Source organism: Nerophis lumbriciformis, linkage group LG02 (assembly GCF_033978685.3).
Source record: "Nerophis lumbriciformis linkage group LG02, RoL_Nlum_v2.1, whole genome shotgun sequence".
NCBI lineage: Eukaryota > Metazoa > Chordata > Actinopteri > Syngnathiformes > Syngnathidae > Nerophis > Nerophis lumbriciformis.
Genome location: NC_084549.2, coordinates 67873508 through 67889647, shown reverse-complemented (window position 1 = coordinate 67889647; position 16140 = coordinate 67873508). Strand labels below are relative to the sequence as shown.

The 16140-nt window shown below is 32.8% G+C and overlaps 2 protein-coding genes across 3 annotated transcripts in view; both read right to left on the bottom strand.

Annotated features, from left to right (window-relative positions):
• Positions 1–1619: 1619 nt before the first annotated feature.
• Positions 1620–13236, bottom strand: LOC133616069 (acylphosphatase-2-like). Of its 2 annotated transcripts, XM_061975243.1 has the most exons (5): positions 13090–13236; positions 12897–12913; positions 6590–6699; positions 1782–1927; positions 1621–1703 (listed from the first exon to the last, which is right to left on the bottom strand). In XM_061975243.1, exons 1-4 carry the CDS (start codon positions 13211–13213, stop codon positions 1813–1815), a joined length of 366 nt encoding a protein of 121 aa, XP_061831227.1. In that variant the 5' UTR covers positions 13214–13236; the 3' UTR covers positions 1621–1703; positions 1782–1812. The 2 variants fall into 2 exon arrangements, with proteins under 2 accessions (XP_061831144.1, XP_061831227.1); XM_061975160.1 differs by having other exon boundaries at positions 1620–1927.
• A 1803-nt stretch (positions 13237–15039) lies between these two features.
• The window catches only part of kif11 (kinesin family member 11), a 35368-nt gene continuing 34267 nt past the window's right edge, over positions 15040–16140 (bottom strand). Inside the window, exons 26-27 of the mRNA XM_061967716.1 lie at positions 15360–15470; positions 15040–15287 (exon numbers count right to left, since the gene is read on the bottom strand). Coding sequence (XP_061823700.1) covers positions 15177–15287; positions 15360–15470 — 222 coding nt within the window. The 3' untranslated portion in view covers positions 15040–15176. The remainder of the gene's footprint in view (positions 15288–15359; positions 15471–16140) is intronic.

Below are 16140 nucleotides of genomic sequence, written 5' to 3'. Positions count from 1 at the left end.
TGTTGGCCCTGTGATGAGGTGGCGACTTGTCCAAGGTGTACCCCGCCTTCCGCCCGAATGCAGCTGAGATAAGCTCCAGCACCCCCCGTGACCTCAAAAGGGACAAGCGGTATAAAATGGATGGATGGATGCATTTTTTAAAATAATAAAAGGTTAATTTGTTTTATAGGAATTCATTTTTAAAAAGATGTTTGAGACATTTTTAAATTGATTCATCTTTTTCAAAAATGTATGAATTTTTTTTAATAAAAGCGTAATTTTTTGATAGGAATCAACATTTAATACAATGTTTTAGACGTTTTTAAATTGATTTATAATTTTCAAAAATCGATTAAAAAATAAATTTAAAAATTTGTTATATAGGAATACATTTTTTAAATATATGTTTTACGACTTGTCCAGGGTGTACACCGCCTTCCGCCCGAATGCAGCTGAGATAGGCTACGGCACCCCCCCGCAACCCCAAAAGGGACAAGCGGTAGAAAATGGATACATACTACCTACATACTACATTCATACTATCTACATACTACTTACATATTATCTACATACTACATTCATACTATCTACATACTACTTACATATTATCTACATACTACATACATACTATCTACATACTACTTACATATTATCTACATACTACTTACATATTATCTACATACTATCTACATACTACTAACATATTATCTACATACTACCTACATAGTATCTATATACTACTTACATATTATATACATACTATCTACATACTACTTACATATTATCTACATACTATCTACATACTACTAACATATTATCTACATACTACCTACATACTATCTACATACTACTTACATTTTATCTACATGCTACCTACATACTACCTACATATTATCTACATACTACCTACATACTACATTCATACTATCTTCATACTACTTACATATTATCTACATACTACCTACATACTACATTCACACTATCTACATACTACATACATACTATCTACATACTACTTACATATTATCTACATACTACATACATACTATCTACATACTACTTACATATTATCTACATACTACCTACATACTATCTACATACTACTTACATACTATCTACATACTACATACATACTATCTAAATACTACTTACATATTATCTACATTCTCCCTACATACTATCTACATACTACTTACATATTATCTACATACTACATACATACTATCTACATACTACCTACATACTACCTACATACTATCTACACACTACTTACATATCTACATACTACCTACATACTATCTACATACTACTTACATATTATCTACATACTACCTACATACTATCTACACACTACTTACATATCTACATACTACATACTACCTACATACTATCTACATACTACTTACATATCTACATACTACATACATACTACTTACATATTATCTACATACTATCTACATACTACTTACATATTATCTACATACTATCTACACACTACTTACATATTATCTACATACTACATACATACTATCTACATACTACCTACATATTATCTACATACTACCTACATATTATCTACATACTCCCTACATAGTACACATGTGTCCTAACTTAGGAGTGAGTCCAAGTAGACAGTTTGAGACATAATTTGTGTTTACTGTGCAAAAAGTGGTGGTGCATGCAGGTGTGCACACAGCACAGGCAGGAAGTAGCACAAGGAGAGCCTACAAAATAAAAGAGATAGTAAAAAGACATATAGGAGCATGTGACAGGAAACAGTAGGTATAGGACAGGTGAAGGACCTCAGGTGTACTTCAGGTGTTCCTCAGGTGTTCAGTAGCGAGTGTGAAAGCCGCTCATCTCCAGCTTGTTGATGTTGTTGGAGTTGCTGAAGGAAGTTCTGCTGATGCGACTGCCGGGACTTCCTACTTTGCTCAGCCACACTTTCCTGACAACACAACAATAATAACACATGTGGAGATACTTTCCTGACAACACAACAACAATAACACACGTGGAGATACTTTCCTGACAACACAACAATAATAACACGATACTAACACATGTAGAGATACTTTTCTGACAACACAACAATAATAACACGATACTAACACATGTAGAGATACTTTTCTGACAACACAACAATAATAACACAATACTAACACATGTGGAGATACCTTTATGACAACACAACAATAATAACACAATACTAACACGTGGAGATACTTTTCTGACAACACAACAATAATACCACAATACTAACACATGTGGAGATACTTTTCTGACAACACAACAACAATAACACAATACTAACACATGTGGAGATACTTTCCTGACAACACAACAATAATAACACAACACTAACACATGTGGAGATACTTTCCTGACAACACAACAACAACACAACAATAATAACACAATACCAACACATGTGGAGATACTTTTCTGACAACACAACAATTATAATACAATACTAACACATGTGGAGATACTTTTCTGACAACACAACAATTATAACACAATACTAACACATGTGGAGATACTTTCCTGACAACACAACAATAATAACACAATACTAACACATGTGGAGATACTTTCCTGACAACACAACAACAATAATACAATACTAACACATGTGGAGATACTTTCCTGACAACACAACAACAATAACACAATACTAACACATGTGGAGATACTTTCCTGACAACACAACAATAATAACACAACACTAACACATGTGGAGATACTTTCCTGACAACACAACAACAACACAACAATAATAACACAATACTAACACATGTGGAGATACTTTTCTGACAACACAACAACAATAACACAATACTAACACATGTGGAGATACTTTTCTGACAACACAACAACAATAACACAATACTAACACATGTGGAGATACTTTCCTGACAACACAACAATAATAACACAACACTAACACATGTGGAGATACTTTCCTGACAACACAACAACAACACAACAATAATAACACATGTGGAGATACTTTCCTGACAACACAACAACAACACAACAATAATAACACATGTGGAGATACTTTCCTGACAACACAACAACAATAACACACGTGGAGATACTTTCCTGACAACACAACAATAATAACACGATACTAACACATGTAGAGATACTTTTCTGACAACACAACAATAATAACACAATACTAACACATGTGGAGATACTTTTATGACAACACAACAATAATAACACAATACTAACACGTGGAGATACTTTTCTGACAACACAACAATAATGCCACAATACTAACACATGTGGAGATACTTTCCTGACAACACAACAACAATAACACAATACTAACACATGTGGAGATACTTTCCTGACAACACAACAATAATAACACAACACTAACACATGTGGAGATACTTTCCTGACAACACAACAACAACACAACAATAATAACACAATACTAACACATGTGGAGATACTTTTCTGACAACACAACAACAATAACACAATACTAACACATGTGGAGATACTTTTCTGACAACACAACAACAATAACACAATACTAACACATGTGGAGATACTTTCCTGACAACACAACAATAATAACACAACACTAACACATGTGGAGATACTTTCCTGACAACACAACAACAACACAACAATAATAACACATGTGGAGATACTTTCCTGACAACACAACAACAACACAACAATAATAACATGTGGAGATACTTTCCTGACAACACAACAACAATAACACACGTGGAGATACTTTCCTGACAACACAACAATAATAACACGATACTAACACATGTAGAGATACTTTTCTGACAACACAACAATAATAACACAATACTAACACATGTGGAGATACTTTTATGACAACACAACAATAATAACACAATACTAACACGTGGAGATACTTTTCTGACAACACAACAATAATGCCACAATACTAACACATGTGGAGATACTTTTCTGACAACACAACAACAATAACACAATACTAACACATGTGGAGATACTTTCCTGACAACACAACAATAATAACACAACACTAACACATGTGGAGATACTTTCCTGACAACACAACAACAACACAACAATAATAACACAATACCAACACATGTGGAGATACTTTTCTGACAACACAACAATTATAATACAATACTAACACATGTGGAGATACTTTTCTGACAACACAACAATTATAACACAATACTAACACATGTGGAGATACTTTTCTGACAACACAACAATTATAACACAATACTAACACATGTGGAGATACTTTCCTGACAACACAACAATAATAACACAATACTAACACATGTGAAGATACTTTCCTGACAACACAACAACAATAATACAATACTAACACATGTGGAGATACTTTCCTGACAACACAACAACAATAACACAATACTAACACATGTGGAGATACTTTCCTGACAACACAACAATAATAACACTAACACATGTGGAGATACTTTCCTGACAACACAACAACAACACAACAATAATAACACAATACTAACACATGTGGAGATACTTTTCTGACAACACAACAACAATAACACAATACTAACACATGTGGAGATACTTTTCTGACAACACAACAACAATAACACAATACTAACACATGTGGAGATACTTTCCTGACAACACAACAATAATAACACAACACTAACACATGTGGAGATACTTTCCTGACAACACAACAACAACACAACAATAATAACACAATACTAACACATGTGGAGATACTTTTCTGACAACACAACAACAATAACACAATACTAACACACGTGGAGATACTTTCCTGACAACACAACAATAATAACACAATACTAACACACATGGAGATACTTTTCTGACAACAACAACAACAACACAGGTGCAGATGTCAACATTTATCAAATTGTCATATTTGTGACCTGGAGATGAAGATCAATCTCATTTTGTTGCGAGATCATTTTTCTTACACAAAATTCCATTTCTTCAAGTGAAATTCAAAGGTGTGATTATTGATTTCAATTTATTAATACAATCTTGGAAAATGGTTCAAAACAATTAAAAAGCCCTCAAAGGATTGTCCATATTGGAGAAATTGTAATTGTTTTAGATAAGCCCACTTTTTTGGTATGTTTTATTATATTTATATTTATTTGATTTCTTGTTTCTTATCTATTAGTTTTGTCTGCTGGTGATTTTGTTGACATTTTTGTGGATAAACAAACATGATTGCGCAACATGGTGCATGTTTGCAATAATGGACACATTTCATTTGTTTGTATTTTGTTTGTTAGGCTGGTCCATTCAAAACAACAACAACAACAACACACATCTGGACCACATCTAACACGGGTGTGTATGTATGTATGTGTGTGTGTGTGTGTGTGTGTGTGTGTGTGTGTGTGTGTGTGTGTGTGTGTGTGTGTGTGTGTGTGTGTGTGTGTGTGTGTGTGTGTGTGTAGATTAGAGGAGATTGTAGAAGATCAGGGTCACGGCAGAATAACGGAATCTCATGTCTGTGCTGGCCAAAATTCTCTTCTCTGATTGGTCAATGGACACTTGGCCATCTTGACACACACACACACACACACACACACACACACACACACACACACACACACATCTGCCATGACATGTTGGTAGAATTGAATGTAATGTTTTATACAGTACACAACATCTACACAGTAAAAAGACATCCATCCATCCAATTTCTACCGCTTGTCTCTTTCGGGGTGGCACGGGGTGCTGGAGCCTATCCCAGCTGCATTGGGGCGGAAGGCGGGGTACACCCTGGACAAGTCGCCACCTCATCGCAGGGCCAACACAGATAGACAAAAAACATTCACACTCACATTAGTAAAAAGATAGAAATAATCATACTCAAAGATATAATCATATTTAAAGATATAAATAATCATTTTTGAAGATATAATCATATATTAAGACAAAATCATATTAGAAGATTTTTTTATTTATTAAATATCAATTGTATTTATACTTGCAAATTGCTTTTATTTATTAAATTTAAAATTGTTTTTATACTTGAAATCATTGTTTTCATACTTTCAAATTATTTGTTATTAATTACAAAATTGTTTTTATACTTGAAATCATTTTTTAAAATTAATTATAAAATAGTTTTCATACTTTCAAATTATTTGCTATTAATTAGAAAATTGTTTTTATACTTGAAATCATTTTTTTCTATTAATTAGAAAATATTTTTTATCCTTGCGAATTATTTTTCATACTTGTGAATTTATTTATTTATTAAATTAAATGTTTTTAAACTTGTGAATAATTTTTAGGTGAATAAAACTTGTTTATATAATTGTGAATGTTTTTTTAAACTGAGGTCAATTGTTTTTAGATTTGAGGTTCATTTTTTAAATAAAATATAAAAGAGTTGTTATAATTGTAAAAAAAATGTATTAAATAGAAAATGTGAATCTTTTTTTTTTATTAATTAGAAAAAATATTTTTTAATTGTGAATCGTTTGATGTGAGTAAAAACACTTTCGTGTGTTTGTGGAGTTTTGGAGTAATTTCACTCTATAAATGTGTTGTGTTATTGTGTTGTGTTGTGTGTGCATGGTGCACTCACATCTCCTCCACGGCATCAGAAGGACCTTGGAGATGACCCACCACCGTCCCACTGTGGGTGTTCTTCACCCAGCCCACCACACCCAGGAGCCCCGCCTCCTTCTCAGTGTACTGCACACACACACACACACACACACACACACACACACACGCTTGCGTGTACACAATTGCATATGAATAAAATATATAATAGCATAACATGAATCTATTCACCCTATCAGTGCATTTTACTTGTTGTAACTTTCAAAATAAACTTCAGTCTTGTTACTGTAAATGTGATAATAATCCACCTGTCGATATCACGATACACTCTTCACTCACTCAGGAACAAGTCATAATTATGAGATAAAAAGTCGTAATTATGAGATAAAAAGTCGTAATTGTGAGATAAAGACTCAATTATGAGATATAAAGTTATAACAATCAGATAAAAAGTCATAATTATGAGACAAAAAGTCAAAATTAGGAGTTACAAAGTTGTAATTATGAGATAAAAAGTCGTAATTATGAGATAAAAAGTCGTAATTATGAGACAGAGTCATAATTATAAGATAAAAAGTCGTAATTATGAGATTAAAAAGTCGTAATTAAGAGTTAAAAAGTTGTCATTCTGAGATAAAAAGTCATAATTATGACATAAAAAGTCGTAATTATGAGATAAAAAGTAATTATGAGATTTAAAAAAAAGTCGTAATTATGAGATAAAGACTCAATTATGAGATATAAAGTTATAACAATTCGATAAAAAGTCATAATTACGAGACAAAAAGTCAAAATTAAGCGTTAAAAAGTTGTAATTATGGGATAAAACGTCGTAATTATGAGGAAAAACAGTCAATTATGAGATATAAAGTCATACCAGATAAAAAGTCATAATTATGAGACAAAAAGTCGTAATTATGAGATAAAGAGTTGTAATTATGAGATAACAAGTCATAATTATAAGATAACAAGTCATAATTATAAGATAAAAAGTCGTAATTACGAGATAAAAACTCGTAATTATGAGATAAAAAGTCATAATTATCAGATAAAAAGTAATAATTATCAGATAAAGAGTCATAATTATGAGAAAAAGAGTCCTAATTATGAGATAAAAAGTCATATCTATGAGACAAAAAGTCGTAATTATGAGACAAAAAGTCGTAATTATGAGTTAAAAAGTCGTAATTACGAGATAAAAACTCATAATTATGAGATAAAAAGTCGTAATTATCAGACAAAATGTAATAATTATGAGAAAAAGAGTCATAATTATGAGATAAAAAGTCATATTTATGAGACAAAAAGTCATAATTATGAGACAAAAAGTCGTAATTATGAGATAAAAAGTCATAATTATTACCGGTAGACAAAAAGTCAATCAATCAATCAATGTTTATTTATATAGCCCTAAATCACAAGTGTCTCAAAGGGCTGCACAAGCCACAACGACATCCTCGGTACAAAGCCCACATAAGGGCAAGGAAAAACTCACCCCAGTGGGACGTCGATGTGAATGACTATGAGAAACCTTGGAGAGGACCGCATATGTGGGTAACCCCCCCCCCTCTAGGGGAGACCGAAAGCAATGGATGTCGAGTGGGTCTGACATAATATTGTGAGAGTCCAGTCCATAGTGGATCCAACATAATAGTAAGAGTCCAGTCCATAGTGGGGCCAGCAGGACACCATCCCGAGCGGAGACGGGTCAGCAGCGCAGAGATGTTCCCAACCGATGCACAGGCGAGCGGTCCACCCCGGGTACCGACTCTGGACAGCCAGCACTTCATCCATGGCCACCGGACCTGTGTCTAGCAGCCGCATTTTGTACCAATTGTAATCTTTTAATGCTAGAAGACATAGGGAGACCCGAAAATAATACGTTACAGTAATCGAGACGAGACGTAACGAACGCATGAATAATGATCTCAGCGTCGCTAGTGGACAAAATGGAACGAATTTTAGCGATATTACGGAGATGAAAGAAGGCCGTTTTAGTAACACTCTTAATGTGTGACTCAAAGGAGAGAGTTGGGTCGAAGATGATACCCAGATTCTTTACTGAGTCGCTTTGTGTAATTGTTTGGTTGTCAAATGTTAAGGTGGTATTATCAAATAAATGTCGGTGTTTAGCAGGACCGATAATCAGCATTTCCGTTTTCTTGGCGTTGAGTTGCAAGAAGTTAGCGGACATCCATTGTTTAATTTCATTAAGACACGCCTCCAGCTGACTACAATCCGGCGTGTTGGTCAGCTTTAGGGGCATGTAGAGTTGGGTGTCATCAGCATAACAATGAAAGCTAACACCGTATTTGCGTATGATGTCGCCTAGCGGCAGCATGTAAATGCTAAAGAGTGCAGGGCCAAGAACCGAACCCTGAGGAACTCCGCACGTTACCTTAACATAGTCCGAGGTCACATTGTTATGGGAGACGCACTGCATCCTGTCAGTAAGATAAGAGTTAAACCACGACAAAGCTAAGTCTGACATACCAATACGTGTTTTGATACGCTCTAATAAAATGTTATGATCGACGGTATCGAAAGCAGCGCTAAGATCAAGAAGCAGCAACATAGATGACGCATCAGAATCCATCGTTAGCAGTAGATCATTAGTCATTTTTGCGAGGGCTGTCTCCGTAGAGTGATTTGCCCTGAAACCGGATTGAAAATGTTCACAGAGATTGTTAGACACTAAGTGTTCATTTAGCTACTGTGCGACAATTTTTTCGAGGATTTTCGAAATAAAGGGAAGGTGGGACACCGGTCGGTAGTTTACCATGAGGTCAGGATCAAGGTTAGGTCTTTTGAGCAGAGGATGAATAACCGCTTTCTTGAATGCTAGGGGAACAGTGCCAGAGGAAAGTGATAAGTTTATAATATTTAGCACTGATGGACCTAATAATACAAAAAAAAAAAGTCATAATTATGAGGTAAAAAGTCATAATCATCAGATAAAAAGTAATAATTATGAGGTAAAGAGCCATAATTATGAGAAAAAGAGTCATAATTATGAGATATAAATAAGGTTTCTCATTGCCATTCCATTGAGTTGAGTTTTTCCTTACCCTGCCAAGGATGTCCTTGTGGCTTGTGCAGCCCTTTGAGACACTCATGATTTAGGGCTACATAAGTAAACATTGATTGATTGAGATATGAAGTCAACAATTATGAGGAAAAAGAGTCATAATTATGAGACAAAAAGTCATAATTATAAGACAAAAAGTCGTAATTATGAGATAAAGACCCATAATTATGAGAAAAAGAGTCATAATTATGAGAAAAAGAGTCATAATTATGAGACAAAAGTCATAATTATGAGACAAAAAGTCGTAATTATGAGATAAAGACCCATAATTATGAGAAAAAGAGTCATAATTATGAGACAAAAGTCATAATTATGAGACAAAAAGTCGTAATTATGAGACAAAAAGTCGTAAATATGAGATAAAGAGCCATAATTATGAGAAAAAGAGTCATAATTATGAGATAAAAAGTAACAATTATGAAAAAAGCATCATAATTATGAGATAAAAAGTAATAATTCTGAGAAATAGAGTCATAATTATGAGATAAAAAGTTATAATTACAAGATAGAAAGTCAAAATAATGAGATAAAAGTTTTATCTGATTATTATTTCACTTTCTTATGTCACAATCATGACTTACTTCTCAGGTATTTATTCAGTTTGAGTGTCAGAAAGCAAGTTGACATCTGAGAAGATATTTGACAGCAGAGTTGAAGTGTCGAAGCAGGAGGAAACAACACGTTTGCTTTTAGTCTTCAAACTACTTTCACTTTTGTATTCATCAAATATTTCAATGATTTTCATCAACAACAAATATGTTTCACACCTCATTTTATACAAGAAATATGTCGACATTTTACATCTTTATATTTGACATGTTTACATAACATGTGTTTATGTAATATAGGTTTATATGGAATATGTTTGTGATATGTGTTTATATTATTACACATGTGTTTATGTAATATACGTTTATATGGAATATGTTTGTGATATATGTTTATATTACACATGTTTACATTATATATGTTTATATTTTACATCTTTATATTTTACATGTTTACTTGATATATGTTTACATAATATGTGTTTATGTAATATATGTTTATATGGAACATGTTCATGATATATGTTTATATTACACATGTTTACATTAAATATGTTTATATTTTACATCTTTATATTTTACATGTTTACATAACATGTGTTTATGTAATATAGGTTTATATGGAATATGTTTGTGATATATGTTTATATTATTACACATGTGTTTATGTAATATACGTTTATATGGAATATGTTCATGATATATGTTTATATTACACATGTTTTCATTATATATGTTTATATTTTACATCTTTATATTTTACATATTTACTTTATATATGTTTATGTAATATATGTTTATATGGAATATGTTTATGATATATGTTTACATGATATATGTTTTTATTTTACATGTGTTTATGTAATATATGTTTATATTACACATGTTTACATTATATATGTTTATATTTTACATCTTTATATTTTACATCTTTATTTGATATATATGTTTATGTAATATATGTTTATATGGAATATGTTTATGATATATGTTTACATGATATATGTTTTTATTTTACATGTGTTTATGTAATGTACATTTATATTACACATGTTTACATTAAATATGTTTATATTTTACATCTTTATATTTTACATGTTTGCATAACATGTGTTTATGTAATATAGGTTTATGTGGAATATGTTTGTGATATATGTTTATATTATTACACATGTGTTTATGTAATATACGTTTATATGGAATATGTTTGTGATATATGTTTATATTATTACACATGTGTTTATGTAACGTACGTTTATATGGAATATGTTTGTGATATATGTTTGTATTACACATGTTTACATTATATATGTTTATATTTTAAATCTTTATATTTTACATCTTTATATTTTACATGTTTACTTGATATATGTTTACATAACATGTGTTTATGTAATATATGTTTATATGGAACATGTTCATGATATATGTTTATATTACACATGTTTACATTATATATGTTTATATTTTACATCTTTATATTTTACATATTTACTTTATATATGTTTATGTAATATATGTTTATATGGAATATGTTTATGATATATGTTTACATGATATATGTTTTTATTTTGCATGTGTTTATGTAATATATGTTTATATTACACATGTTTATATTTTACATCTTTATATTTTACATCTTTACTTGATATATCTGTTTATGTAATATATGTTTATATGGAATATGTTTATGATATATGTTTACATGATATATGTTTTTATTTTACATGTGTTTATGTAATATATGTTTATATTACACATGTTTATATTTTACATCTTTATATTTTACATCTTTACTTGATATATATGTTTATGTAATATATGTTTATATGGAATATGTTTATGATATATGTTCACATGATATATGTTTTTATTTTACATGTGTTTATGTAATATACATTTATATTACACATGTTTACATTAAATATGTTTATATTTTACATCTTTATATTTTACATGTTTACACAACATGTGTTTATGTAATATAGGTTTATATGGAATATGTTTGTGATATATGTTTATATTATTACACATGTGTTTATGTAATAAACGTTTATATGGAATATGTTTGTGATATATGTTTGTATTACACATGTTTACATTATATATGTTTATATTTTACATCTTTATATTTTACATGTTTACTTGATATATGTTTGCATAATATGTGTTTATGTAATATATGTTTATATGGAACATGTTCATGATATATGTTTATATTACACATGTTTACATTATATATGTTTATATTTTACATCTTTATATTTTACATATTTACTTTATATATGTTTATGTACTATATGTTTGTATGGAATATGTTTATGATATATGTTTACATGATATGTTTTTATTTTACATGTGTTTATGTAATATACATTTATATTACACATGTTTACATTAAATATGTTTATATTTTACATCTTTATATTTTACATGTTTACTTGACATATGTTTATGTAATATACTTTTATATGGAATACGTTTATATGTTTGTGACATAATTGTATGTTTATATTTTATATCTTTATATTACATACATTTACATGAAATATGTTTACATGAAAACATGTTTACATAACATGTGTTCATGTATTATATGTTTATTTGACATGTTTACATGATATATGTTTACACAATGTCTTCATAATATGTTTGTGACAACAAATGTCAACAAAGTGATCAAAACTCACCATCCTGAAGCAAACTCCTGCCACAAACACACAAATGTGGAAATAAATCAGGACTTTCTCCTCAGCGACATGCAAACTACTTTCTAAATTAAGAAGCGGATCATGTCACACACACACACACACACACACACACACACACACACACACACACACACACACACACACACACACACACACACACACACACACACACCTTGAACGTGACCAAAGACTTCAAAGTCCACCGACACCAATCCACTTCCTGTTGACATGTTGACCGTCCCCGTGACGTCAGCACAGATGAAGAGGAGGAAGAGGAGCTCGGGACCTTTTGTCATCCGTCACTCTGCTGTGCACGCGCGCGTGCACTGCAGCCGGTCTTTGTAGTCCAATATTAAAAACTACAAAGTGTGACGACACCACAATGACGTCAACTGAGACAGCGCGTAGCGATGAACGACAACCGTCTTGTTTTTGTACTTATTTTGATTATTATTATTATTTCTCGATTTTTTTGTAAATGTTGCAGTTTATAAATAAAGGTTTGTAAAATAAATAAAAAAACGACACCCGTCTTCAATGATATCGTTGTAATGCTTTAAATATCGGAACAATATCTTGTATATAAAATGATCGGAATATTCTACTCATGTGGAAGGGGCTTTGCTGTTATACGCATGCGCAGTAGCGCTGCACGTCTCCAACACGCCGCTAGAGGGCAGTACGCGACCACAGTGACGCTGCACTTTATTGTGAGGTCATTTGTTCGTACGACTTGAAATATGAACCGCGAATCACTTTTAAAATTAATTTTTATATTAGCTAGCAATATTGGAATTATTTCGTTTATTATTCTCAACGAGCACAAAAACATGCCATTTTTTTTTTGTAAGAGTGACCGTCCAGCAAAAAATCGTTTCTATATATTCGGCATTTTGAAGTCATGACAGGACGCGTCTACGCATGCGCGACGACTACGTCACTTCCTTTTTAATTTATTTTTTACGACGTCATGTTCTGATTTTGAACGTTTAATGAATGTTTTGTACGAAAAAATATCTTTCTTAGGAGTGAAAAGGGAACAAGACTATGAACAATTTTTCAAAATTCGGAGTATTATCGCCACATTTTTAAGCGCTTTCTCTCTTGTCATTGCAGCGATTGACGCACGGGGGCGTCACTGACTGCGAAGCACTTTTAAAAATAATTCTTATATTAGTTAGAAATATTGGAAATACTTCGTTTGTTAACGAGCACAAAAACTCGCCATTTTCGTTGCAAAAGTGACCGTCCAGCAACAATTTGTTATATATTTTCGGCATTTTAGTCATGACAGGACGCGTCTACGCATGCGCGAAGACTACGTCACTTCCTTTTTAATTTATTTTTTGCGACGTCATGTTCTGATTTGAACGTTTTGTACAAAAAATAGCTTTCTTAGGAGTAAAAGGGAACAAGACTATGAACAATTAAATTTAAAAAAATCGGAGTATTATCGCCACATTTTTAAGCGCTTTCTCTCTTGTCATTGCAGTGATTGACGCACGGGGGCGCCACTGACTGCGAAGCACTTTTAAAATTAAATTCTTATATTAGTTAGAAATATTGGAATTACTTCGTTTGTTAACGAGCACAGAAACTCGCCATTTTTGTTGCAAAAGTGACCGTCCAGCAACAATTTGTTTTTATATATTTTCGGCATTTAAGTCATGACAGGACGCGTCTACGCATGCGCGAAGACTACGTCACTTCCTTTTTAATTTATTTTTTGCGACGTTATGTTCTGATTTGAACGTTTTGTACAAAAAAATAGCTTTCTTAGGAGTAAAAGGGAACAAGACTATGAACAATTAAATTTAAAAAAATCGGAGTATTATCGCCACATTTTTAAGCGCTTTCTCTCTTGTCATTGCAGCGATTGACGCACGGGGGCGCCACTGACTTTTTGATCAAATAAAAAATATATAGATTTTTATTTTTAAACAAGGCACTTACTGTAGCTTAAGTCTATACATGAAAAAGTGGGCTTTTGAATGATCAGTAGTGTGAATTGATGTAAATAAAGTAGTACAAAAAGAAAGGAGTCTTTGCCATTTGCCATCCAAGCTGGATTTTGTGTCCTTTTAGCAAAAATAAAAGCGATCAGTCAAATACGTGTGCCTCATACTTGAACAACTCTTTATTCCAAGTCATGACGTAATCAACATTCATTTATTTATTTCGCACAGATAAAAATGGAACAAAGACTGTTAAACTATTAAAGGGTAAAATACGTCAATGAGGTTGAAAGAAAAGAAGAAATTAGTTTTGACAGCGCAGAGGAAGTTTGGACTTCAGCGGTGTCAACATGGCGTCATCGTCGCACGCTTTGTTCCTGCTGAGCGCCTTCGCCTTCTTCTTCCTGTCCTTTTGCTGCACAGGAAACATCTCGAATGAATATGAATATTTGTCATCGTCCGTCTCCCGGACACGTCTGCCGCTCACCTTGAAGAAGGGAACGCGGCTGTTCTCGTTGAAGACCAGGTTCTCGTCGGCGAAGGAACCCTCGATGGCCACGCTTTCGTTGATGATGCTTAGCTCCTCCCCCTGGGAGTCCTGAGGCGCCGCCGCACAAATACATCAATATATTCAATCACCTTCACTGCTGCAATGTTAAGTTCAAGTTAAAGTACCAATGATTGTCACACACACACACACACACACACACACACACACACACACACACACACACACACACACACACACACACACACACACACACACACACACACACACACACACACACACACACACACACACACACACACACACACACACACACACACACACACACACAACATTTTTCTCTGCATTTGACCTATCACCCCTGTTCACCCCCTGGGAGGTGAGGGGAGCAGTGAGCAGCAGCGGTGGCCGTGCCCGGGAATCATTTTTGGTGATTTAACCCCCAATTCCAAGCCTTGATGCTGAGTGCCAAGCAGGGAGGTAATGGCTCCCATTTTTATAGTCTTTGGTATGACTCGGCCGAGGTTTGAACTCACAACCTACCCATCTCAGGGCGGAGATGCTTTCCTGACAACACAACAATAATAACGCAATACTAACACATGTGAAGATACTTTCCTGACAACACAACAACAATATTAACACAATACTAACACGTGGAGATACTTTTCTGACAACACAACAACACAATAACAACACATGTGGAGATACTTTCCTGACAACACAACAACAACACAACAACAGCAACACGTGTGGAGAT